At 44.4% G+C, this 25,246-nt stretch overlaps 1 protein-coding gene across 6 annotated transcripts; it reads left to right on the forward strand.

The window, feature by feature from the left end:
• Positions 1–89: 89 nt before the first annotated feature.
• Positions 90–25,232, forward strand: TTF1 (transcription termination factor 1). 6 transcript variants are annotated; one of them, XM_032635906.1, is made up of 11 exons: positions 90–125; positions 3,638–4,642; positions 5,956–6,182; positions 7,516–7,701; positions 8,638–8,716; positions 12,019–12,149; positions 15,209–15,443; positions 17,925–18,014; positions 19,616–19,681; positions 23,906–23,991; positions 24,885–25,232. In XM_032635906.1, exons 2-11 carry the CDS (start codon positions 3,645–3,647, stop codon positions 25,064–25,066), a joined length of 2,280 nt encoding a protein of 759 aa, XP_032491797.1. In that variant the 5' UTR covers positions 90–125; positions 3,638–3,644; the 3' UTR covers positions 25,067–25,232. The 6 variants fall into 6 exon arrangements, 5 of the variants coding, with proteins under 5 accessions (XP_032491797.1, XP_032491799.1, XP_032491800.1 ...); XM_032635908.1 differs by having other exon boundaries at positions 25,100–25,232; XM_032635907.1 differs by lacking the exon at positions 90–125 and adding an exon at positions 1,173–1,290.
• Positions 25,233–25,246: the final 14 nt, after the last annotated feature.

Genomic DNA, 25,246 nt, shown 5'->3' on the forward strand with positions numbered 1-25,246 from the left:
CAGCCAGCGAGCGGCTACGGCAGCGCGATGCCGGAGGGGGGTGGGACGGAAGTGACGCAAGCCACTTCCGCTTTCACGACACCAGCACTTCCGGATTGGGAGGCAGGCGGCGACGCGTTCGGAAGGTAGGTGAAAGCGCTTTACAGTTGCTCCGGCTTTTTTTCCCAGTTTGCGTGTCTGAACCGAGCGGTGTGTGGCTGCTGTCTTCACCTCCCCGGAGGCCCGCCTTTGGCCCAGGTCCCCAGGGGTGAGGGTGGCGCCTGTTTTCTCCGCAGCCTCTCCAAGCCCCTCCACTCGGGAACCTCTCGTTCGTTCCTCCCTCTCAGCCCCGGAACGCCCACCCCGGGGCAGAGCAGGGTCTCCAGGGCACCCCAAAGTGGGAGGGGATCGGGACCAGGCTTGGGCACGTCCCTGCACGGCGGGAAGTGGTATGTTCCGAATAAGTGTATATCCATATATATCGAACGCCGGGTAACCATTTGGGAACCAGACGGACGAGGAGATCCCAGCCCTTAGGAGGCCGGTTATGTCCCAACGGAGCGAAGTGCAGTAGGGAAGCAGCTGGACTGTTGAGAAACGTTGTAACGAGAAGGCGGGACCCAGAAGAGAAAGTGAGTTTCAAACTTAGACCAGTTATAGCGCAGAAAGGTAACGGAGGAAAGGCATTCCTGGGAAAATGAGATGCTTTTGTAAAGTTCCTGGTAACGAGAAGGATCATGGTGTATTCTGGGAACGGAAAGAAGACAGGATGTCTGAAACCCAGGGAGAAATGAGAGGTGGAGGGGTAGGCATGGACTAGACTAGATCATGAAGGGCATGGTAGGTCTGTAAGGATTTGGGACTTTATCTTAAGAATAACGGAGGGACTTCCCTGGTGGCGCAGTGGTTAAGAATCCACCTGCCGGCGTAGGGACACGGGTTCGAGCCCTGGCCCAGGAAGATCCCACATGACTCAGAGCAGCTAAGCCTGTGCACCACAACTACTGAAGCCCGCGCACCTAGAGCCCGTGCTCTGCAACAAGAGAAACCACGGCAATGAGAAGCCCGCTCACTGCAACAAAGAGTAGCCCCCGCTCGCGGCAACTAGAGCAAGCCACGCGCAGCAACGAAGACCCAACACAGCCAAAAATAAATAAAATAAAATAAACAAATTTATAAAGAATAATGGAGAAGCCATAAGAAAGTTTTAGTGGGAAGTGACTATATATTTAAAACGTGGTGCTGAGTTCAAGAGACCAGAAGGAGAAGCATACAGGTATTCACAAAAAGAAAGAAAGAAACTAATGGAAGGTAAAAATATTAAAAGGAATTATCTGCTCTGTTCATTGTTATTGAGAGATCCTGAGGGAATTCCCTGGTGGTCCATTGGTTAGGACTCAGTGCTTCCACTGCAGGGGGCATGGGTTCGATCCCTGGTCGGGGAACTAAGATTTCCGCCAAGCCACGCGGTGCAGCCAAGGAGAGAGAGAGAGAGATCCTGAAAGATGGGCCAGGAAAGTATCTCTTGAATTTAGTGGCTCGAAGGTCATAGGCCCTCTAACTGGAGCAGTCTCGGGGGGGGGGTCATGGAGGTGGAAGCTGCAAAGAAGTGGGTTAAGAAGGGGTTTCTGTGCATCTCTGGGTGACACCAGGGAGGAAGGCCTTAACCAAAGCTCTTGGTGCCTCCGTTGGAGGTGAGATCCTGGGGCTGGTAGATCTGGCTTACAGGTATCAGTCCATATGTTTGTTATTCCCCATCCTTCCAGCTAGACAATTCTTATAGCTTCTTGACTACCTAGGAGAAAGTAGGCACCTTCTGTAGAAAATGTGCTTAAGCATTCAGACTTGAAAGACCACTGACGCAGAGAGGTCTCCAGGATCTGTTGTTAAGTGAAAATAGCAAAATGCAGATCAGAATATATAGATGCTACCTTCTCTGTGAGAAAGGAGGGGAAATGAGGACGGATTATTTTGATGTTTGAACCATGTAAACGTATTACCTATAGTATTACTTTTAGTCGCAGAGAAATAAAATCTTAAAAATTGAAACCCAGAAGCAATACAGAGCAAGGAGAGTTGTAAGATGTGTTTGTAAAATTATATTTTTAACCATGTCTTTTGTGAAGTACATTTCCATTCCTGTACTTAAACTCCAGAATGCACGTGCTCTGTATAAGAATTGACATTGGAGCCTTATTAATCTTCATTCCTACTTATTGCAGAACTTGGACTTTTTGTTGGACACTAACAAGGCCCATTCAGCCTCTTTCTCAAAGAGGCGATCTTCTAGTTTGAGGTCAGTGGATACTTGATGTCCCCGCTCTGAACCACAGCTGGGCTAAATGCTACAAAAGAGAAATAGTTTGCTATGAAAGTATATCATTTGGGGAATGGGCCAAGTTCAAGGGGTCAGGAAAGGTTTCTTTCTTTTCTCTCTCTCTCTCTCTTTTTTTTTTTTTTGATAAATACTTAAAACAGTACGTTTACATCCTTCAGTTGCTTGTTTTAACACTTGTGGTTTTTTTTAAATAAATTTATTTATTTATGGCTGTGTTGGGTCTTCATTGCTGCACGCAGGCTTTCTCTAGTTGCAGCGAGTGGGGGTTACTCTTTGTTGCAGAGCAACAGGGCTCTAAAGCAGAGGCTCAGTAGTTGTGGCGCCTGGGCTTAGTTGCTCTGTGGCTTGTGGGATCTTCCTGGACTAGGGCTCAAACCCATGTCCCCTGCACTGGCAGGTGGATTCTTAACCACTGCGCCGCCAGAGAAATCCTTAATGCTTGTTTTTAAGTGAAAGCAGTCTGCATTCTTGTTCTGCCCCTTGCTTTTTAAAAAGTGAACTATTTCAGTTCACTTTAAAAGAGTAGACAAAAATATAACAAATACCCCTGTACTCATTACTCCAGTTAAGAAATAAAAGATTACAGATGTAAGAGAAACTGGCTCTCTACTTGTCCCTAATCCCTGAATTTACCAGTTATAATCCCCATGCTGTATTCATAGTTTTACTACATATGTATCCATTCAGAAGAGATACATGAAACTTTTTTTGTGTTTTAAATGTAATATACATGGCATCATAATGTATATATTCTCTTAACGTAATATACACAGCATCGTAACATTTATATTCTCTTAACGTAGTATGCATGGTATCATAATGTTTATATTCTTTTAAAGCTTTCTGGAAGAAGCAATGTTCAAGCCAAGCTCTGAAGGATGAAAGGCGGCAGGGAGGGGTAGGAGACAGCGGAGAGCAGCCCAGAGAGAGGGAGTCGTGATTTATAAGACCTCAAGCCAGGGAAAGGATTGGAGCATGTTTGGGGAACCAAAAAAAAAAAAAAAAAGCCATGTGTAGCACAGAGTTTGAGAGGAGAGGGAGAAGATGAGGCTGTGGGGGAACAAGGGCCCGATCATAGCCGAGCACTGTTCTCAATTAACTATTTTTTTTTTCATATCATAAAGGCAATGGAACCAGACAGGTGAATTACAGTGAGCTTGCTACGCATTTAGAATAATAGAAAATTTATAATCATGACTCCAGCCTTGTCATTTGTTCTGCGATTTCGTTTTTGTGTGATTTTTTTTTTTTTTTTTCCTCCCGAGGCTAATGTTTAAAATGCTCTGCAAAAATAAACCATGTGGTTCCGTTTCCCTATAGGAGTAAAATGGAAGGCGAATCAAGCAGATTGGAAACCCACACTCCAGTTTTCGTCAAGAAAAAGACTAAGCATTCTGTACATAAGAAGAGACATGGGAGGCATCCCCATGAAAGTTTCAGAGGCTCCTCCCTGTCAAATGAACAGGCTCACATAACTAAGGGTAAAAAAAAGAGAAAGGATGCCCAGCATCTTGTTTCTTCTCCTTTGAAAAAATCAGAAATTTGCGATGAGACTGAAAAGGCCGCTTCTATACCCAAAAAGAGTAAAAAGAGAAGAAAAGGTGCTTTGGGGGTCGATAAGGAAACAGGTGTCGCGTGCGTCCTGGTGAATAAAGAAAACATTGAGAACACACCAAAGAATTTTACAAAGAATGTCGATGTCGTTTACATTGATGTAAGCAAGGAGCGAAAGTCAACAAAAGGGCCTGAAGCAGATGAACCGCATTTAGTTACTAAGTCACATGAACTGCATGATAAAGTTCGGGAGAAAAAGCAGAGAAAACATCGGAGGAAAGTTTCATCCTGTGATGCTGTCCAGGAAAGTCTGGGTGCAAGCATCACCCTGCCCGGATCAGAATCCCAAGAGCAGGAACCCCAGCCTCCCATGGGCCAAGAAGGTGAAATTGCACAACTACCAGTGTCTGCAGATCAAAGCAAGTCTAAGAAAAGAAAGAGGAAGCGTCCAAGTGACCAGGAATTCGAGGCCTTGCCTGCTCCTGAGAGCGCTGAGAACATATACTCAGAGGGATCGCAACTGATTGGTGAGGTCGGGACTGCAGGGGGCAATCAGGAATCCAGTGGCCTCAAGAAAAAGTCTAAGAAAAGGAAGAGAAGATCTTCTGTTGATACTGCCGTGGCACCTGGTGGTGATTTTTCAGTCCTCAGGACGAACTCTGAGGACACACTCTTTGATTCAGTGGAAGGTAATGGTACCTTGATTGAAGAAAGTGTGAAACCCAGGCCACAAGAGGAGAAACCCCAGGCCTGTTCGGAAGAGGTGCAGAGGTAATGTGTGGGTGTTGAGCCTTCCGATGGTGTGTGTCTTGGGTGTGAAGTCTGCCGGTTACCTCTTTGTTCAGCATGGCCATAGTAAGTGGCAGAAATCATAGAGAGATAGACCATCAAATGTATAGGATGTCGTGGACGTTTAACTGAGTAACTTGGCAGGTACCTTCCGTTCTTCAAGTATAAAATAAGGCAGTTAGAGTCTGTTTTCACTAAGAACTATTCCAGCCCTGAAATTCTTTGTTTAAAAGAATTTTAAGACCCCACAATTACCTTGTCTATATGTACAGAGGTAGGAGAAAGGATCAGAGAACTTAGAATGTTACGGAACAGGAAAAAAAGTTGAATTAGGGTTCTCCCTAATAAAAGAAATTGAGATATCATTATTTATATAATTATCATTTAAGTATACTGGCCGTTGAATAGATGCAGGAATTTGTTTTTAAAGCACTTTATTTCAGTTCCTGGGAGTCGGGACAGGTTTTTCCCCATTTCTACGCTGTGACTTTCTTACATTTGCTAGATTGTCCTGGCTTAAAATAGTTTCACATAGAAGTTAAATGGCAGAGGGCCCAACTCACATCAGCCTCTGGGCCTTCTTATTGGGGACATTTTTAGATCACTGATAACGAGGCAGGAATGTTCTCGGCCTGTGGTTCTTAACTTGTTTGGGGCTGTGGACCTGTTGACCCTCCGCTCAGACAAATGCGTACAGTTTTGTTTTTGTTTTGTTTCAGTTTCCTGTCTGGGTGGTTAGCTGATGCAGTTGGCTAAGAGCAGCTTTGGACATCTGGCCGAAAGTTTGTGGGAGTGAATTAGTGATAGATACATAGAAAACTATGTTTTCTTTATACTGCCAAGGGGAAAATACGTGGCCATTGTTAACTGCAATGAAGCAATTGTAACAACGTAAACCCTGAATATTGACTTAACTAATTAGTAACCATTATTATAAAACATAACTCATTGTGGGGGGGAGGTGTCTTGAGTATCCATGGGCCGTAGAAGAGGGCCGAGCTTATTAGGAAGTCACTATCTGAAACAATACACTTGAGAAATCATAACATAAGAAGCAATGCCTGGTGGAAATAGGGCTTAGGGCAACGTGTTTACCTTCCAGGCAGCCTCTGAGGTGTATCCAAGTGAGTAAAGCTACATTAAAGAGTTCAGACATCACAGACTGAATCAACTCCAAGATCCCTTCCAGCTTTAACGCTGTTGTAGTCAAAGGGAGAGTCACTGTAAGAGAAGAGTCGGAAAGCCGCCAGGGCGCGTGACCTGCCAGTGTTAGTCAATCCAGCTTTTCTCCTTAGATTAGAACCTACAAATGAAGAAGAAAGCAATTTGGAGTCGGCTAAAGATCCTGAAACCAAGTATTTATCTGAAGATTCGAGAGATTCAGATAATTCAGACGTGGATTTGGATTCTGCTGTGAGGCAGCTCCAGGAGTTCATCCCTGATATCAAGGAGAGGGCTGCCACTACAATTAAGCGAATGTATCGGGATGACTTGGGACGCTTTAAAGAATTTAAAGCCCAGGGTAAGCTTGTGGAACTTGAATATTTGTTGAACTTTTCTATATGCGTATCTAGCCCTGGCTTTCTTTTGTGAGCGATTCAGATTTATAGATTCACAAAAAGCATCCCTTAGCTACTTTCAGCTTTATCTCCTTCCAGAATCGTTATCTGCAGTGTAAAATTACCAAAATGAAGTGCACTAGTTTTCCTCTTCTTTGCCCAACTTCTGGTAGGGGAGGCTAGGAAAAATGGGGCTAACGGATCCAGGTGATCCACAGACTAGAACATCAAGCCTGGAAGAAGACGGGGAGGAGTTTAAGTGGTTGAGACGCTGCGAGGGGGGCACAAGTGAAATCAAATTAAAACACGCATATCAACATCGTCAGCTTCGATGAGGTGTAATTTCAAGGATATTAATTTGAGGGTGAGCTGGTTGTAGTGGGCATGGCTTCAGGCAACACCCAGCTTGGTCTCCTTCTTGATTTCACTGTGTTACAAGAACCTCCCAGAAAGCTTATTGGGTTTCAGAATGAACTACAAATGTAAGGTTGTGTACTGCAGGTGAGCAGCACTTACTGATGAGTATCTGCTGTGTGAGGCCCAGTGCCACTGGTCATTGAAAAAAGTAAAAGGAGGGGCCTTAGCCTTATGGAATTAATCATGTTGATAAGATTAGTTTTTTAAAAAAATAGACACATTGATCAAGAAAAATACAATTTATAGAGCAATATCTATAGAAGGACCCCGTTTTATTTCTGTATTCTGTGTTGACATTTTTATGAGGATGTGTTTTATAAAAGATTTTTTAAATAAGTCTAAGATTAGGAAAATGTACTGTGTAATGCAGTCAGTAATAATGAGACTTCAGTGCTTTGAGTTATGACGAGGAATAGAACGTAAATTGCAGTGACATTGTCCCCACCTCCCCAGAATATACATACGTAGAGAATATACATGTTCAGGTTTGTGCCAACCAGTTCCCAGCACTGCCTTGGGGGAAGCAGGGGTAGAGGAGAGTGAGGGGGGGCGCTTCTTTTAAACTTTTATTTCAATACTGTTTGAATTTTTAATGAATATCTGTTACTGTTAATTTATTTTTTAAATAATTGTAAAAAGGAACTGATGACACAAGAAAGGTCACGTTGGAGTAGGATGACCAGGGAAGACTTTGGGAGGGCAGTGTGGTTTAGGCCGAACTCTGCAGGAGAGCGAATGTCAAGGGCACAAGCGGGGGCTGCTCCCCGATAGGTAGGGAGGAGCTGACGGGTGCTGTCGTAATTGCTAAAGACCAAGCGGTGGTTCGCTTTCGTTCATCGTTGACAGTTGTGTACCTTTTTCTCCTGCCCCAAATCCTAGGTGTCGCTATTAAATTTGGCAAGTTTTCCGTCAAGGAAAATAAGCAGTTAGAGAAAAACGTGCAAGAATTTCTGTCTCTGACAGGAATCGAGAATGCAGACAAGCTGCTGTACACAGACAGATACCCAGAGGAGAAATCTCTAATCACCGACTTAAAAAGAAAATACTCGTTTAGATTGCACATTGGTAAGTTTAGAACTGTGGCCTCTTTGACCATCCGTAGCCTTCCAGCCTTACGCAGATAACCACGGTGAGTACTGAGCACAGTGCCTGGCCCGTCCAGTACATGCAGCGCATGCTGGCTGCTGCTACGTTAATAGTATTTTTACTGCCGGCCTATACGTTCAGGGATTTGGAATGTGTTCATGTCTCCCAAGAACAGTGCTTTCACAGATTTTCTAACAAATTAGATGATCAGCTTCCAGCTTTCCTACTTGGTAGCAGTTACGGTTTTGGTTTCTCGTCTTGTCCTCTATTGTGTATTTTTTGCACATACTGCACAGAGTACTCTGGTATGCACCAGAGTCTCTGAAGTTTTTTAAGTAGAGCCATATTTGTGCTTTGAGCTGGAACCCTCCTCTTGGAGGTATCCTGGGGAAGTTAGAAGGTCATGAAGCAATGTAGGTTTGGACTGGAAATAAAATCTCTCTTGAATTTAAAGAGGATAATTTCTTAGGTGGAATGCACAAAGGAAAACAGAACAATGAGCCCCTGCTGGGGGATCCTTTCATCTTTAGAGTGGCAAAGCAGGAAAAAGCTTATTCATTTGCAAAGGTTTTTTTGTTTATCTTACGGAGAACTGCTGGAGTGTGTCCTCCACCTCCAGATTATGTTAAAATCCCTTTGCCTAATAAGGGTCTTTTCCATGAATTTAGTAGACCAGAAGCTAGAGCCTCTACATGCTAAGCATCTAGTTTTCAGAGATCGCCAGGGAAACTGGGGATTTTGTATATCTGCTCCCCAAGACGGCTTTCTGCAGGACATAGGAAACTGCAACCTCCACCTGGGGTCTAGGATAGCGCATGTTTTAAAAAGGGGCCATTCTGGGTTTCTTTTATAATCGCGACTGCATTTCATGCCACGTTCTAGTTGTCCCTCTGACCACCTCTCTTCCGACTTTAGGTAAGGGCATTGCCCGGCCCTGGAAACTCGTATACTACCGAGCAAAGAAGATGTTTGATGTCAACAATTACAAAGGCAGGTAAGAAAAAACTTGAGCAGAGCATTTCTCTAGTCTTTGCTGATACTGTAAATCAAAATGTACACAACAAAATCGTGAAGAGTTTCGTGTGTGAAACCAGATGTGTCGTCAGGTGTATGTCTCCAAAGACCCGTTGAGTTTCCACCTCTTGAATAAATCTTCTGTCATCTTCCCATTTCTAAATCCCTGGCTTTTACTTTATGCTTTCATTTTAGCATTCTCCATGCGCTGCCTCTTAGCGTCACCCGTGCAGTTTTCTCAGCAGCCTCCTAAGTTGTCAGCTCCTTGTGAACCCAGACGTTCCTTCTCAGTGTGATGTGTGCCCTCCAGCACTGAGCCCAGTGCTTTGGGTTTTCAGTAAATATTTGAAGGTGGGGGTGAGCACTTGTGTGAGGTTATTTAAGTGTGATTCGGCAGCCTCAATGCAGAGCTTCATGTGGCAGTGGCCATTCTCTCCTCCCTTTTTTCCTAAATAAAATACCCAATTATGGTCTGTTTCCAACATTCCAAATAAAACAAATGTAGACCGAGCGTCAGTGGTGGGTAAGCACTCTGCTTAAGGACAAAGGGTTGAGGGAGAAGGCATCAGCTCCTACCCTTGAGGGCCCAGACAGCCACCTAGGGCTCAACTACTGATCTCACTTCCAGGAGGCAGATGGAGTGAATCTGGCAGGGCCAGTTGGGTCCTACTTAGCGCCGTGATTTTAAATCAGGACATAGGTACTATCAGAACTTAACATTGATATGACCTTGGCTTCTTTTTAAAAATTTTTACCAAAAGAAATAAACCTGAAGTAGAGGAAAGATGCCTCCACACAGACTGAAACCTGCCCTCCCTTTTTCCCAAGCCCCCGCTGTGTACTTTAAGGAAATTCACTAAAGATGACATTTTAAATGGGACCAAAAAGATGCTTTTGGTAAATGAATGAGGTAACATGTTTTTCTACCTGTTACATCACTGTGGGAAATGACATTTTTCAAATAATGAAAGTCTGTCATTTTGATAATAAAGTTCATTCATTGGTACCATATTATTTGTGTTGCGATGACCATTTACCCTTAAAGTATTTTTCCAGCTTAAGGAACTCTTAAGTGAAAAAACCATACAAAGTCAAAAATCAAAGAATTGTAAGGCTCCAAGGGGCCATGGGGGTCAGTGCACCTGTTTCCTCATTTTCGTACACTCTGTTTTTCTCTCATGTCCTCTTTTTTGTTGCTTCAAGGGTACCTTTAAGTCTTGTTTTAAATCTCAGGAAGACCCTGCTTGCCTTATAAAGGAAACTGCTAAAAAGCTTGATTCTTAATGGTGAAGGATTTCGCATCTCTTATTCACCATGCTCTGCATTTTAGATACATTTCTGAGAATGCTAGGATCTTACTGTCCCACGTAGTTGTGGATCACCCTCGTTAGAAATGGTTAGTATTTTACTAGGGCTGCTTTTGTGTTGCATTAGTAATAACATAAACTACCACTTCTGGCCCCTCTTCCTCCCCCCAAAAAGGAATTATAAAATGTCATAAAGATGGCTTTTTCTTCCCTTAAACATTTAAGATGTTTAATCTCAAAATCCACATATAGTGCACTTTAGTTCTTTTCTTTTAATATATTTGCTTTTATGTGGGATTCCTGCATCTTAACTTCCTTAAACTGTGACAGGTTTGTGCTAAGGCATCTGTCACATCTTTTTTTTTTTTTTTAATGACAGCTCTCCTTTTTTTTGGCTGAGTTGGGTCTTTGTTGTTGTGCACGGGCTTTCTCTAGTTGCGGCGAGCAGGGGCTACACTTTGTTGCAGTGTGTGGGCTTGTCATTGCGGTGGCTTCTCGTTGCGGAGCACGGGCTCTAGGCGCACGGGCTTCAGTAGTTGTGGCTCGCAGGCTCAGTAGTTGTGGCGCACAGGCTTAGTTGCTCCGCGGCATGTGGGATTTTCCCAGACCAGGGATCGAACCCGTGTCCCCTGCATTCGCAGGCAGATTCTTAACCACTGCGCCACCAGGGAAGCCCCTGTCACATCTTTATTGAGCATCTGTTGTCTGTCAAGCATCACGGGTACCAAAGTGTAGAGAACTGACAGGGTCCCTGCCCTCCAAGGACTTCCCCTCCAGAGCTGTGCTGTCCATCCATGTGACCACCAGCCTCATGTGGCCATGGAGAACTTGAACTATGGTTAGTCCAAGCTGAGATGCGCTGAAGAGTGAAGTATACAATGGACTTAGAAGGCTTGGTGTGGAGAAGAGAATGTAAAATATCTCATTCATACTTTTAGGTTCTGATTACATCTTGAAATGGCTGCATTTTTAATATATTGAGTTAAATAAAATATGTTATTCATTCATTAAAACTAAATAAAATTAGGGACTTCCTTGGCGGTCTAGTGGTTAAGACTCCGTGCTTCCGCTGCAGGGGGCGTGGGTTCGATCCTTGGTTGGGGAACTAAGATCCCACATGCCGCATGCTGCCGCCAAAAAAAACCCACCAAAAACATGGAAGACAGAGTAGAATGGTGGAAAGTGGTCCTTGGTGATTTGACTGAGCTCCTGGATTAAGCTAACCCTAGGGCCCACCTGTATCTGGACTTTTCAGTTGCTTGAGCCAATAAATTATCTTTAAAAAAACTAAATAAAATTAATTTTCACCTGACCACTAGAAAATTCTAAATGACATCTGTGGCTCATATTTCCATTGGCCAGTGGTGGCCTAGACGAAGAGTCAGATAAACCAGGGAAGCCACGAGTGTACAGTTGCCAGTGGTGACGGGGGCAGTGAGAGAGCAGCAGAGTGTCCTGTGGGAGGGGACAGCAGGACACCTCCAACCCAGGCGGTCAGGGAAGCCCCCTCTGACGATGCACCATTTAAGCTGCTTCTGAAGAGCTTGCAGGAGCTGTCCAGCGGTGGAGGGAGGCCATTCCCACCACAGGTCCAGAGGCTCTGAGGTGAGAAAGGCCGACAGGGCCAATGGGACTGAACTTAGGGAGCGCCGAGCTTTGCAGGCAGTCAGAAGTTTGGGTTTTATTGTGTGAAGCCTCTGTGGGTTTGGCTGGGGAATAACATGATCGGATTACTTGCCCTGGCCTCTGTGTAAGTGAGCCAGGGACTGCGGTGACTGACTTACAGGATGCTCACGGTTGAGATGCCGAGACAGGAAGTATCTGGGCTCAGGTCCTTGGTAGGACTGCGCTGAGCAGGTTTCCTGACAGCCCACCCTATACAGCTTCTCCCAGCGTCGCAGCGGGCTGCAGTGAGAATAGTGGTTTTAAGCTTGTGGTTAATGCTCAGCTGTGATCTGTTTTCCCTTCCTCTTAGGTATAGCAAAGGAGATACCGAGAAGCTAAAGATATACCAGTCCCTCCATGGAAACGACTGGAAAAAGATTGGCGAGATGGTGTCTCGCAGTAGCCTCTCTGTGGCCCTGAAGTTCTCCCAGATCAGCAGTCGTAAGTCGTGGTCTCTAGAGCCCACTTGGGTGAACGAATTAGCCCACAGCAGCCCAGGGCCCAGGCATCACTACAGGCCTGTCTTCTGAGAGAGTCATCACTTTTTCAGCCATTCTCTTACTGATTCATTTATTTCTCCATGCATATTGATGCAACCTTAATTCACCAGACTGATTTCTGCCACACCTTATTTCAGTGGCTTTCAGTGTGACTCCAACTGCCAGGTAAACTGAAACCCACTCAGCCGGTGGGCAGGAGAGCCTGGGCCACCAAGATCCCTTCCCCCAGGTGGCCAGGGAAACCATCAAAGGGAGGGCCTGTTAGTCAGGGACGTTTCCCAAAACCAGTGTCAGTCATCTCTTGTCTCTTCTCCTCTTTCATAAAAAGCTTCCTTGGTTATATCCTTCACCTTAAAAAGTCCCCAGTTGCTTTCAGAAGACAGTCCTAGTGGGTGTTAGCTTCAGCCCAGAGGCTCATGTGCTCCGGCCCTGCAGGCAGAGCCGTGCAGCGGGTCCCAGACAGGCGTCTGCATGTCCGCACGTGGTAAACTCTGAGGTGGTAGAGACCATGCCTTTTTTGCCACCAACTCTGGCCACCGGTGCCGTGTGAAGACTCAGTGCAGCCAATTCTGCCAGTTTCCAAGAAGTAAAACAAACATCTGGATTTGCATGTGTGTGTGAAATCAAGATCATTTTTTCTTGGGACCCTCTTTTTTAAAATAAATTTATTTATTTATTTATGGCTGCGTTGGGTCTTCGTTGCTGCGTGCGGGCTTTCTCTAGTTGCGGTGAGCAGGGGCTACTCTTCATTGCAGTGCACAGGCTTCTCAATGCGGTGGCTTCTCTTGCTGTGGAGCACGGGCTCTAGGTGCGCGGGCTTCGGTAGATGTGGCACACGGGCTCAGTAGTTGTGGCTCGTGGGCTCTACATCGCAGGCTCAGTAGTTGTGGCGCACGGGCTTAGTTGCTCCGTGGCATGTGGGATCTTCCCGGACCAGGGATTGAACCCGTGTCCCCTGCGTTGGCAGGCGGATTCTTAACCACTGCGCCACCAGGGAAACCCCTCTTGGGATTCTCTTGATTTTTAAATGTTCATCCAAATTGTTATTGGGGAAATAGTAACAATAACATTCTGTAGGCCAGATCAAAGATATCTGTAGCCTGCCAGCTTGCGGCCTCTTCCTTAGCATGACTGTGAGCATCTAGACAAGAAGAGGGAATCGTAGAAGCTTTTGATGCCCTGCGCCAAGGACTGGCTTTAGGAATTCACAGGTGCCGGGACTTCTCTGGTGGTTCAGTGGTTAAGAATCCACACTTCCACTTCCGAGGACGCGAGTTCAATTCCTGGTCGGGGAACTAGGATCCCACATGCTGCAGGGCAACTAAGCCCACGCTCCTCAACTAGAGAGAAACCTGCACACCACAACGAAGGTCCTACGTGCTGCAGCTAAGGCCGAACACAGCCAAATAAATTTTTTTAAAATAAAAAATAAAATAGAAAGCTTAATGAGTGCAAAATATTAAAAAAAATAAACAAAACAAAGAAAGGAAAAATAAATTCACAGGTGCCTTCTTCATCAAGTACTGTGGTGGCGTCATTGCGGCTGTTAATTTCACTCTAGAAACTCTTGGGGAGAGTTATGTATATAACATGAAAGTCGTTTGGTTGTTCTCTTTCCACTAAATGTTTGGGAACCTCACAATTTCCTGCAGGAGGTATTACTCTTAGAAACAGGAAGAACAGTTTTTTTCGAAGTTAAAAAAAAGATTGCTTTAAGAAAGGATTTTTTTCTTTGCAGTTGGTTGTGTGTGTGTGTGTGTGTGTGTGTGTGTGTGATTGGTTCTTAAAAAGAATCTATGGCCACTTTCGTAGTTTCATTTTGATTTGCATGTAACTGATAGTTCTTTTTGTTTCGTTTTGTTTCGTTTGGCTGCGTTGGGTCTTCATTTGCTGTGTGCAGGCTTTCTCTAGTTGTGGTGAGCAGGGGCTACTCTTGGTTGCGGTGTATGGGCTTCTCATTGCAGTGGCTTCTCTTGTTGCAGAGCACTGCCTCTAGGTGCGCAGGCTTTAGTAGTTGTGGCGTACGGGCTCAGTAGTTCTGACACACGGACTCTAGAGCACAGGCTTAATAGTTGTGGCTCGTGGGCTTAGTTGCTCCACGGCATGTGGGATCTTCCCAGACCAGGGCACAAACCCGTGTGCCCTGCATCGGCAGGTGGACTCTCAACCACTGCGCCACCAGGGAAGCCCCGGATTCTTAACCACTGCACCACCAGGGAAGTCCATAACCGATAGTTTTATGTTTGTGTAATTGAGATGTTGCCCAGTGTCTTCTGAAAAGTGTCTGATTTATCTTTTTGTTTTTAAAGACTTTATTTTGGGACTTCCCTGGTGGTCCAGTGGTAAAGAATCCTCCTTCAGTTGCAGGGGACGCTGGTCGGGGAACTAAGATCCCACATACCACGGGGCAGCTAAGCCCGCTCTCCACAACTGCTGAGCTCACGCACCCTGTAGCCCGTGTGCTGCAAACTACAGGGGCCATGCACCACAACTAGAGAGAGAAAACTCACATGCCACAACTAGAGAGAAGCCCGTGCACCACAACAAAGAGCCTGCGCTGCAACAAAAGATCCCACATGCCTCAACAAAGATTCCATGTGCCGCAACTAAGACCCAACGCAGCCAAAAAAATAAAGAAAATAAATAAATTAAGAAAAAAAAAAAGACTATTTTTCTAGAGCAGTTTTGGGTTCACAGTTAAAGTGAGAGGAAGGTACAAAGACTTCCTACTTATCTCCTGCCCTATACATACACAGCACACCCCCATTCTCAACACCCCCCAGCAGAGTGGTCCATTTGTTACAATCCATGAAGCTACCTTGACACATCTTAACCCCCCAGAGTCCACAGTCCACATTAGGGTTCACTCTTGGTATTGTACCTTCTGTGGGTTTGGAGAGATGTCAAATGACAGATATCCATCATTATCATTTTGTTGTTAATATTGTGTTTGAAAGCAAATAGATTAGCAACTTCAAGACCATCCTTTTATGTCAACAGAAAGAAATCATGGTGCTTGGAGCAAGACGGAGACCCAGAAACTAATCAAGGCTGTTGAAGAAGTGATTCTAAAGAAAATGTCTCCCCAGGAGCTAAACGAGATGGATTCTAAACTCCAAGAGAATCCTGAAGGCCGCCTGTCAGTTGTTCGGGAAAAACTCTACAAAGGCATATCCTGGGTAGAAGTGGAGGCTAAAGTGGAAACCAGGAATTGGATGCAGTGTAAAAGTAAGTGGTAAGTTTGAGGCTTCTTACATAAACTTCAACAAGATGCATTCCCTGCCCCTCTCTCAGCAACTTCCGGAGAGGGGTGGACTGCTGAGGTTACTAAGAATATCTGTAACTACCACGTGGAAAGCCTTACAGTAGGTCAAGAATGATCCTCTCTAATCCGCTGCTCCAGCCACTTCAATATCAATAGCTGATTTAAGTTGGCATTTAGCCAACCCTGATTCATTGTGTGGCTTCTTCATAAAGAACTTGAACCTTTTATTCTATTTATTTATTTATTTAATTGAAGTATAGTTGATTTACAATGTTGTGTTAGTTTCTGGTGTACTAAGTGATTCAGTTATGCATATATAATATTTTTTTATTCTTTTCCAATATAACTTATTACAAGATATTGAATACAGTTTCCTTGCTGTACAGTAGGACCTTGTTGTTTATCTGTTTTATATATAGTAGTTTGTATCTGCTAATCCGCGATTTCAAATTTATTCCTGCCCCCTTTCCCCTTTGGTAACCATAAGTTTGTTTTCTGTGTCTGTGAGTCTGTTTCTGTTTTGTAAACAGAACTTGAATCTTCTTAATATTGAATATTGACTTCTGGTTTCTTCACTCTGTCCCTTTCTTCATAAAGCCAGGTTGTTACCTATTTATAGCATGAAAAAAAAACCAAAATTAACATCTGAATATTTAGGAGGGAAATCACAAGTGTAGTGATCAGTAATAGCTCCGCCTTTTTACTTTTGCTTTCTAATTCAGCAGTTCCTCTGTCTTCATCCAAAGCAGGGCAGTCATACTCTTCATCCTAGAACATCTTTAGGTACATCCATCACGAAGAAGTAGTTTCAGTCCAGATCTTGCTGCACGTTCTTTGCCCGACGTAGGTTTTCCCAGCCCTGGAGGGTTTCTGAGCTAACTTTCAGCTGCAGCATGACAGCTTGAAGCAGTGCTTCTACAGCCCACGACCCAGGCCTCCTGCATAAAGGCAGCTTCATCATCTTGACCATTAAAGAAGAATGAAATCCAGAGTGGGCGTGTTGTACGTTAAAAGCAAACTCATAGATTATACTGTGTATTGTTTATATACCTTACAGTTCTGCTGTAGAGTATTTATTTTACTAGAAGACTACCCGCAGGAAATAAGCTCCAAAGGGCAGATAATGTTTAGGGGGGGAAGTGTGTAATATGGAGGAACCAGAGCCCTTTCTACCCCTATATCTTAGACTTATAAACAGGAGAGGGGGCTTCCCTGGTGGCGCAGTGGTTAAGAATCCGCCTGCCAATGCAGGGGACACAGGTTCAAAGCCCCGGTCCGGGAAGATCCCACATGCCACGGAGCAACTAAGCCCGTGCGCCACAACTACTGAGCCTGCGCTCTAGAGCCTGCGAGCCACAACTGCTGAGCCTGCGTGCCACAACTACTAAAGCCCACCTGCCTAGAGCCCATGCTCTGCAACAGAGGCCACTGCAATGAGAAGCCCGTGTACCGCAATGAAGAGTAGCCCCCGCTCACCACAACTAAAGAAAGCCCACGTGCAGCAGCGAAGACCCAACACAGCCAAAAATAATTAATTAATTAATTATTTTTTAAAAGGAGTGGGTTATAAAGCCTCAGTTGGAAGATGATATGTCAGTGTCTTAAAAGGGAAATGATGAAGGAGAGCTGTGCTTCAGAATCAGCATAATTAAATAACATGCAAGGGTTCTTCTTTAATTTGAAGAAAAATGTAGGAAACTTGAACGCTGAACATAGATTTACTTCATGAAACATTGAAGTGGCATCAGCGGGTACATTTCAAACCAGTGAACGTGGGTGGCTATTAGTAAAAACAGTGTCAGTTTCTGTGTGTGTGCATCATGTACCTCCCTTCTCAAGAAAGTAAATGTTACAGCTCATGATCTGTCCATCAAATTGTGACAAATTTCACTCTTCAAGAGAAGCACTTTTTAAATATTTTTAATTGAGCTGCTGCTCTCTTTAGGAGCTTCAGGGAACCCTTTCCCTCAGCCATGAACTTTGGGCCTTAGGGGAATCATTGAACCATCGATGACTTTAGTAAATCTGTGTAATTTGGTGTTTCAGCAGCTATAATGGTAATAAGAGCAATGTCTCTCTGTTTTATAAACAAGCAAAAATAAGTTGAGTTTACACAGCGCCCTTTAGCACCTGCAAGCAGGCTTATTCTTTTTTTTCCTCCCCTTTTTTTAACTGTTTATTATGGAAATTGTGTAACACACAGCAACTTAGAACCCCTTGTATCCATCATTCATTTTCAATAACCATCAACTTTCTATCTCTTTATTTACCCTTTCCCACTTTAAAAAAATTAAAAAAGGTATATTCTTCATGGTGGTAAATGTTAGCAGTGATGAGTTGCGAAAGTTATAAAGTGATTCTGAATAAGGACAATTTAAATGAGGAAAACAAAGGACATTTTAATGGAAACTTTACCCCGAAAATAAACTGTTTTTCTTTCTTTCAATGTAGGACGGAAATTCTAACCAAGAGGATGACAAATGGTCGGGACGTGTACCGGGGAGTTAATGCCCTACAGGCCAAGATCAACCTCATTGAAAGGTACAGAAATAGAAAGTGACGACATTTTACGTGTTCTTCTCTCTAGCCAGAGTAGTTGTTCAACAGCAGAATCTGCAGTAAGATCACCACGGTTCATATTCCTCTTCCAGCACTTTCTACATGCATGACCTTGGACGTGTTTCCTACCTTTCTAGGTCTTGGTTTGTTCATCTTAAATGAGGATGATAGTAACAGTACCTGCCTCTTAGAGTTATTGGCAGAAGAAATGAAATAATGCATGTAAAACGTAGCATGCACTCAATAAACATAGCTATTTTAGTCTTTAAGGCTTTCACATAGACATGGCTTACTTCTGTCCATTGGAGAATGGAGCTAAATACTTCAGGCCGAGCCCTACTGCTCTCTAGCATGCGTTAGTTGGTGTCACTGCTGCTTGGTCTTTAGTTTTGTCTTTGAGTTCCTGGTCCGTGCAGAGTCCTCCCTCCCCTGATGGACAGGGAGACATGGACCTGTTTTACAAAGTCAGCGAGTCTAGTGGAGCTGGGCTCGTGTCCAATGAGGAACAGCAAAGAGCAGAAGAAACCTTTGGATTCTGGCCGCCCTGTCCAGCTTCATTATTCTTGCGCTCTGTCAGGAAGCCTGCTTCTCCTTCATTGGTGGGCTTCCTCGTTCTCCACGCTGGCCTGGCTGGGGTTGCCTTCCCCTTTTCTCCTCTACCAGAGAGACAGCAGAGACTAGCAGAGCCAAGGAGGCCATCTCACGTCAGGCAGGCCTGGGTTCCAATGTGGGTACCGCCTATGAGTCATGAAACCTTGAGCCAATGACTCGAGCTCTCAGCCCTGATTCCTGGCCTGTGGAAAGGACATAATCCCCTAGCTTCATCAGGTGGTGTTGAGGGTAAATGGATTAGTGGGTATCAAGGTCTCAACCCAGTGTCTGTCACATAGTAAGTGCTGAGTACACATGTGTACTACTCTTGTGTGTCTACACTGAATGGTGAAGTTGTGTTTTTGTTTGTTTGGTTGGTTTTTAATTATTTATTTATTTATTTGGTTGCATCGTGCCTTAGTTGCAGCAGGCGGGCTCCTTAGTTGTGGCATGCAGACTCTTAGTTGCAGCATACATGTGGGATCTAGTTCCCTGACCAGGGATCGAACCTGGGCGCCCTGCATTGGGAGTGTGGAGTCTTAACCACTGTGCCACCAGGGAAGTCCCTGTGTGTTTTTTTTTTTTTTAATTGAAGTATAGTTGATTTACAATGTTGTGTTTAACCTTTGCTGTACAGCAAACTGACTCAGTTATACATATATGTATTTTTTTCATATTTCATTCTTTTCTATTATGGTTTATCACAGCATACTGAATATAGTTCCTTGTGAAGTTGTGTTTTTTACTAGGCTTGGTGGGAGATGCAAAGGGCTCAGGAGGAGGAAGGGTGATTTTTTTGGTCTGTAGCTCACCCCATGACCTTGGGCTGACCTTGGGTTAGGATGCCAGTGACACTGGGCCTGTGTAACAAGGGAGCTGGAACAGGGGTGAACACGCTGAGGCCTTCCAGCTCTTAATATTCTGTGAGTCCATGAAGATGTCCATCATGTTGATTTTTGGCTTGAAAACTTAATTTTTATTTTTTCTCATAGGTTGTATGAAATAAATGTGGAAGATGTTAATGAAATAGACTGGGAAGATCTTGCTAGCGCCATAGGGTAAGGCCATTTGTTTAATATCAAGCTAATGAAAAAATCAGAGAGGAGTTCTAATAAATGACTGCCTCTCAGATTTGAAGAACAGGACTGAAATTCCTGCTGCTTATGGAGCTCATCTATAAATTGTATTTGTGTATATATGTATTGGGAACGCCCTGTCTAAGTACCGGACCAGGTAAATCAGACCAGCCCTCCCTCCACTCCAGCCACCACCTCTACCCCAAGACACCTGAGGAGAGTGAATGAAATGTGTGCAGGGTCTCTTAAAAGCTTCATGGAGCACACCAGCTATGACTGGGCCAAAGAAGCCATGGTCCCTTTGCCCATAATTAGCCTTCTACCATTTGCCACGTTGACTTTATCATCCCTCCCTCCCTCCCTCTCCCGCTCCCTTCTACAAGGGAATAGAATTCTTTCCCTTAACCGTTTCAGTGTTAATGGTGGACGACATGTCCTCAGCAAGGCTGTTACTCTGTATCAGCACAGTGATCGTACTGAGGGCACCTGACACTGATGCACTACTATTGCCTAAAACACAGTCCCCATGCAGATTTCACCCAGCGTCCCAGTCGTGTCCTTTATAACACTTTCCCCCGATTTAAGATCCAGCCCAGGATCTGTCTCCTTAGTGTCTTCTAATCTGCAGAGTTCTTCTGCCTTTTCTTTTCTTTTTTTTTTTTTTTTAATTATTGGCATATAGTTGATTTACAATGTTTCAGGCGTGCAGCAGAATGATTCCATTGTAGATTCTTTCCTGTTATAGATTTTTTTTAAATTTATTTATTTATTTATTTTTGGCTGCGTTGGGTCTTCATTGCTGTGCATGGGCTTTCTCTGGTTGGGGCGAACGGGGGCTGCTCTTCATTGCGGCACGTGGGCTTTTCATTGAGGTGGCTTCTCTTGTTGCGGAGCATGGGCTCTAGGCGCGTGGCCTCAGCAGTTGTGGCTCACGGGCTCTAGAGCGCAGGCTCAGTAGTTGTGGCGCATGGGCTTAGTTGCTCTGCGACATGTGGGATCTTCCCGGACCAGGGCTTGAACCCATGTCCCCTGCAGTGGCAGGAGGATTCTTAGCCATTGCGCCACCAGGGAAGTCCCTCCGTTATAGGTTATTACACGATACTGAATATAGTCCCTTGTGCTATACACTAGGTCCTTGTTGTTTATCTGTTCTATATACAGTAGTGTGTATCTGTTAATGCTTTTGTCTTCTATGACGTTGAAATTGTGGGGAAAATACAGGCTGGGCGTTCTGGAGAACTTGCCTCAGTTGGGGAGTTTGTCAGACGCTTCCTCACTGTTGGATTCGGGTTTTGTATTTTACGTGGGAATCAGTCACGGGGGAGGCTGTGTTTCTGTCACCAGGTCACATCCCATCAGGAGGCATGTGGTTCTGATTTTGATCCCCTGGCTCTGGTGGCCTCTGCCACACTGCCCCACTGTAGAAAAGGAAGTTTTTCTCTTGGTGAAAAGAAATGGCCACGGGGAGATCTTTTGAGACCACGTCAAGCTGCTGTTCATCTTCGGGTTTCCCTCAGGGGTTTCGGTGTGCTGTTCATTTGCATCTCTCACCCGAGGAGTGAGATGTCCTCAGGTGCCGCTGTCTACCTTCATCGCTGCGGTCCTTGCATTTTCAGTCAGTTCCTGCCGCTGGAGGAGAGGCCACCACTCTGAAGACCTGAATTCACTGCTAGCCAAGCAACCGAGAGCTGGCCGGCAAAGCACAGTCTCTCTAAGCAGCGCACGTTGTTGAGCATCGCGGGGCTCAGGGGTTGGTGGGCTTTGGGAGGTGGGGATGTTGAGGGACTGTCTGGCCTTTAGTTTGGGAAGGGTGCTGAGGGCAACAGGGCTGCCGCAGCCTGGCTGCCTTTCAGAAACGTGGCTGCTGGTGTGAGGTTGTCACTGATCCATTAGGAAGGGTGTAAACTGGTTCTGCTGGTTAGTTATTTACACCTCGGGATTATGGACAAAGAACGATCAATCCTTTTTTTTTTTTTTAACTTGTGAATTGGAATCTTTTCATGGCAGGCCCTGTTGGGAGCCACAGACACATGCCCGTGGTTCCAAACCCTTTCCTCTTCTAGCTCGTCTCAGGAGTGGGGCACCAGCTCTTGGGTTTGTGGGTCCCTGGGAGGGGAGGGTGTTAGGGGCTTTGAAGGAAGGGTGTCCTGCTGTGTACCCCACCAACTCCCATCCTAAGAAGTATTCATGTCGACAGGTCCCTCCCTTTGTAATATCAAACAGCTTTTGAAAAATCTGACTTTTCCAATAAATGTTTGTGTATCTTGTGACATTGCCTCAGATCACATTTCTTAAATTAAAATGGGTTTTTAATGATTTTAAGTAGAATTATATACTTAGATATTGATTGTTCTGGTTAAGGTTTAGAAATCTCAGAGCTGTTAAAACAGATACCATGGCACCCAGTCAAATACCATTGGAAATAGTACATCCTCAAAGCTTTAATAATGAGTTAAAACAGTGAAAATAATTAAATTAAAAGTTCGGTCTCTCAGGTTCTTTAAGCCTCCCTTGTGTATTATTTAGGCAGGATTTTAAAGAAAGCATCTCCACCTAATGAGATGTAACAGCTACTTCGTCTGAAAATGTCCAGATCAGTTATTGTTACTTCTTGAAGCCTGAGCTTTGATCTGCAGAACAACCTGGGCGCAGGGCGCTGTGGGAAGAGGGAAGGCATAGATGCCCTAGAACTTGGGCTTTGCAGTCAGACGGACCGGGCGTCAAGTCCTGGGACTCTGCTCATAATTTAGCCAGCCTTGGGCAGGTCATTCCCTCCGTTGCCTCCGCGTCGCGGTTTCCTCATCTGCTCGGTGGTTTAACAGGACCGTGATGAGGACGACAGCAAGGAGACAGTGCGTGGCACGCACTGCACACGCGGCGGGCAGCTGCTGCCGTGAAGAGGCAGAAGGAGCCCAGCCGTCTTGTACTCCCACATACCTAGCAGATCCAGTTATTCCCACTAATCATATAACAACTAGATTAATTAGTTACTGAAACAAATATGCCACGCTTTTATGGCTTAGGAAGTGAGTGCCCAGGAAGTGAAGTTAGTGACTTTCACTTTAAAAACATATTTAAGATGTGGTTGTTTCTGTCCTACTTATTGTAAATGGAAAATGGATTTGACTCACCAGAATATCGTAAGCATCCACTTTATTTAGCTTTGTAAAGTAAAAAATCCAGACCCCTGCCTTTGCATTGTGACAAATATATAGTTATCCTAAATGTAGTGGTTAAGAGTGTAGGATTTGTGAAGTGTTGCCATTGGCAGCAACATGGATGGGCCTAGAGATGACCATACTAAGTGAAGTAAGCCACACAGAGAAAGACAAATATCGTGTGATATCAATTATATGTGGAATCTAAAAAACTGATAACAAATGAACTTATTTACAAAACACAAATAGACTCACAGACATAGAGAACAGACTTATGGTTACCAAAGGGTTAGCGGGAGGTAGCGGGGTAAATTAGGAGTCTTGGATTAACATATACACACTACTGTATATAAAATACATAAACAATAAGGACCTACTGTATAGCACAGGGAACTATACTCAATATCTTATAATAATCTATAATGGAAAAGAATCTGAAAAAATAATATATATATATGTATAACTGAATCTGCTGTACCCTTGAAACTAACACAATGTTATAAATTAACTATACTTCCATTAAAAAAAAACTGATACCAAAAAAAAAGAAAAAAGTAGAACTTGGAGTGGACCCGATTGAAGTCCCAGCCCTTCCCCCCTTATTCACTGTAAGATCTTGGCCATCTTCTCTCGGTTTCACCATCTCCAAAACGAGGGATAAGCGTAGGAGCCCCCTCGCAGAGTGGTCGTGAGGGTTATTTGTTGCTCTGCGGAGAGCCCTCAGGGTGGGGCTGAAGACAGTGTTAGCATGAGCCCCTGTGAGCTAGTGTTACACCTTGTCTTCCCAACTGGTAGTTTAGATTATTCTAGTTGAGACAGAATCCGTCTTGTTGCACTGCTGTTTTTCTTCCTTTTGTGTGTGTGTGTTTAACCAGATGAACAATAGCTTTTCATATGTGTCTTATTTTTCTCACATGTGTAGACATGAGGATTAAGAAAGCTGCTTAGGTCTGTAGATCACCCCTCAATCAATGCACTTAGTACACAGGACTGAAATGATTAACTTTTAAACTGCCACTAACTTTTTGACACCTTTTCCTTTCTAAAGGGATGTTCCTCCATCTTATGTCCAAACTAAATTTTATAAGCTGAAAGCTACCTGTGTTCCCTTTTGGCAGAAGAAGACTTTTCCAGGTCAGTATTTTCGGTATCTGAATAGTTAAAAGCGCAGCATATTGGGGACACACGCTGGTAGTGTGACCTTGGGTAGTGACTTCTGGGAACCTCAGGTTCTTCAAATGGAAAACGGTGAAAATTGGCAAATTATAACCCCTACCTGAGAGGACTTTCAGAAGTACTAAATGAGATAATGAGCTTGAAAAGTGTGGTCCCCAGGCCGCCGGGCACTTAGCAAGCACTGGGTGAGTGGCTGCGCGTGCTTCTGGGTTGCACAGCACACGTGCTCACGCTCACACCACATGCCTGCACACACACTGATCCACAAAAAACTGGAGATACAGTTTCTTCTCTGCAGCCATTTGTAGGTGGTTTACATATGTAATTCCCAAACCTGGAGTATCAGAGTCAGGTGGGGAACTTGGGAAAAAGGTACATACCTGGATCTCATCCCAGACCCAGTCGATCCTAGTCTCTAGTCTGGGTCCAGAGGCTAGGTTTTTCTCTAACAAGCTCACAGGTGAGTCGCCAGTGGCCTGCCCAGCATCATTGTTTGGGAACCGCTGGTTCGGGTAACACTCCGCCCTGCAGTGTGTGACAAAATGCTCCTTGCGTTCAGCAGACACCACTTCCTGGGTTTGAATCCTGGCTTCGCCCTCCTGACTCTATGACTTCGGATGAGTTTCATAATGTCTTTATGCCTCATTTGAAAAACGGGTGAATAATAGTGCCTACCTCATAGGATTTTTGAGAGGATTGAATGAGTGACTATGAATAAAGCACTTAGAGCCAGGTCTTGTACACAGTAATAATGCCAGTAGCAATGCGTTGTCGTCATCCGCGCCGTCCGTCCTTTGACCGTGGGAAGAGGCTTTGTCAGATCATCTCAAGATGCAATTTCTTTTCTTTAGAGATTATAGACTACCTTTATGAGACTAGTCTACCGTTGCTTAAAGAAAAATTAGAGAAGAAGATGGAGAAAAAAGGGACTGAGATCCAGACCCCGGCAACCCCCAAGCCAGTCTTCCTGTTTCGAGACATCTTTTATTGTGACGATGACAGTGAGGGAGAAGATGGAGATGAAAAATGTTAAGCGGCTGATACTCTCTCTTGTCCATTTTTCTAGGTCTGGTTGTGTTTATATACGTGTCAATAAAGCTATTTTCACTATTGATTTTACTGAAGAAGGTGCAACAGCCAAAGGAAGGGTATGAAAATAATAACGTATTGTGGAGCATTAAAAATTGATTCACATTTCATATTCAAGTTTGTC

This window comes from Phocoena sinus, chromosome 6, assembly GCF_008692025.1.
Source record: "Phocoena sinus isolate mPhoSin1 chromosome 6, mPhoSin1.pri, whole genome shotgun sequence".
Taxonomy (NCBI): domain Eukaryota; kingdom Metazoa; phylum Chordata; class Mammalia; order Artiodactyla; family Phocoenidae; genus Phocoena; species Phocoena sinus.

What these genes read in the sequence shown, in the direction of transcription:
- TTF1 (XM_032635906.1), top strand. Translation starts at nt 3,645, where the DNA reads ATGGAAGGCGAATCAAGCAGATTGGAAACCCACACTCCAGTTTTCGTC. An exon ending in TAAAGAATTTAAAGCCCAGG is followed by an intron (nt 6,183 to 7,515) that starts GTAAGCTTGTGG and finishes CCCAAATCCTAG; the next exon opens with GTGTCGCTATTAAATTTGGC. An exon ending in GATCTTGCTAGCGCCATAGG is followed by an intron (nt 19,682 to 23,905) that starts GTAAGGCCATTT and finishes TCCTTTCTAAAG; the next exon opens with GGATGTTCCTCCATCTTATG.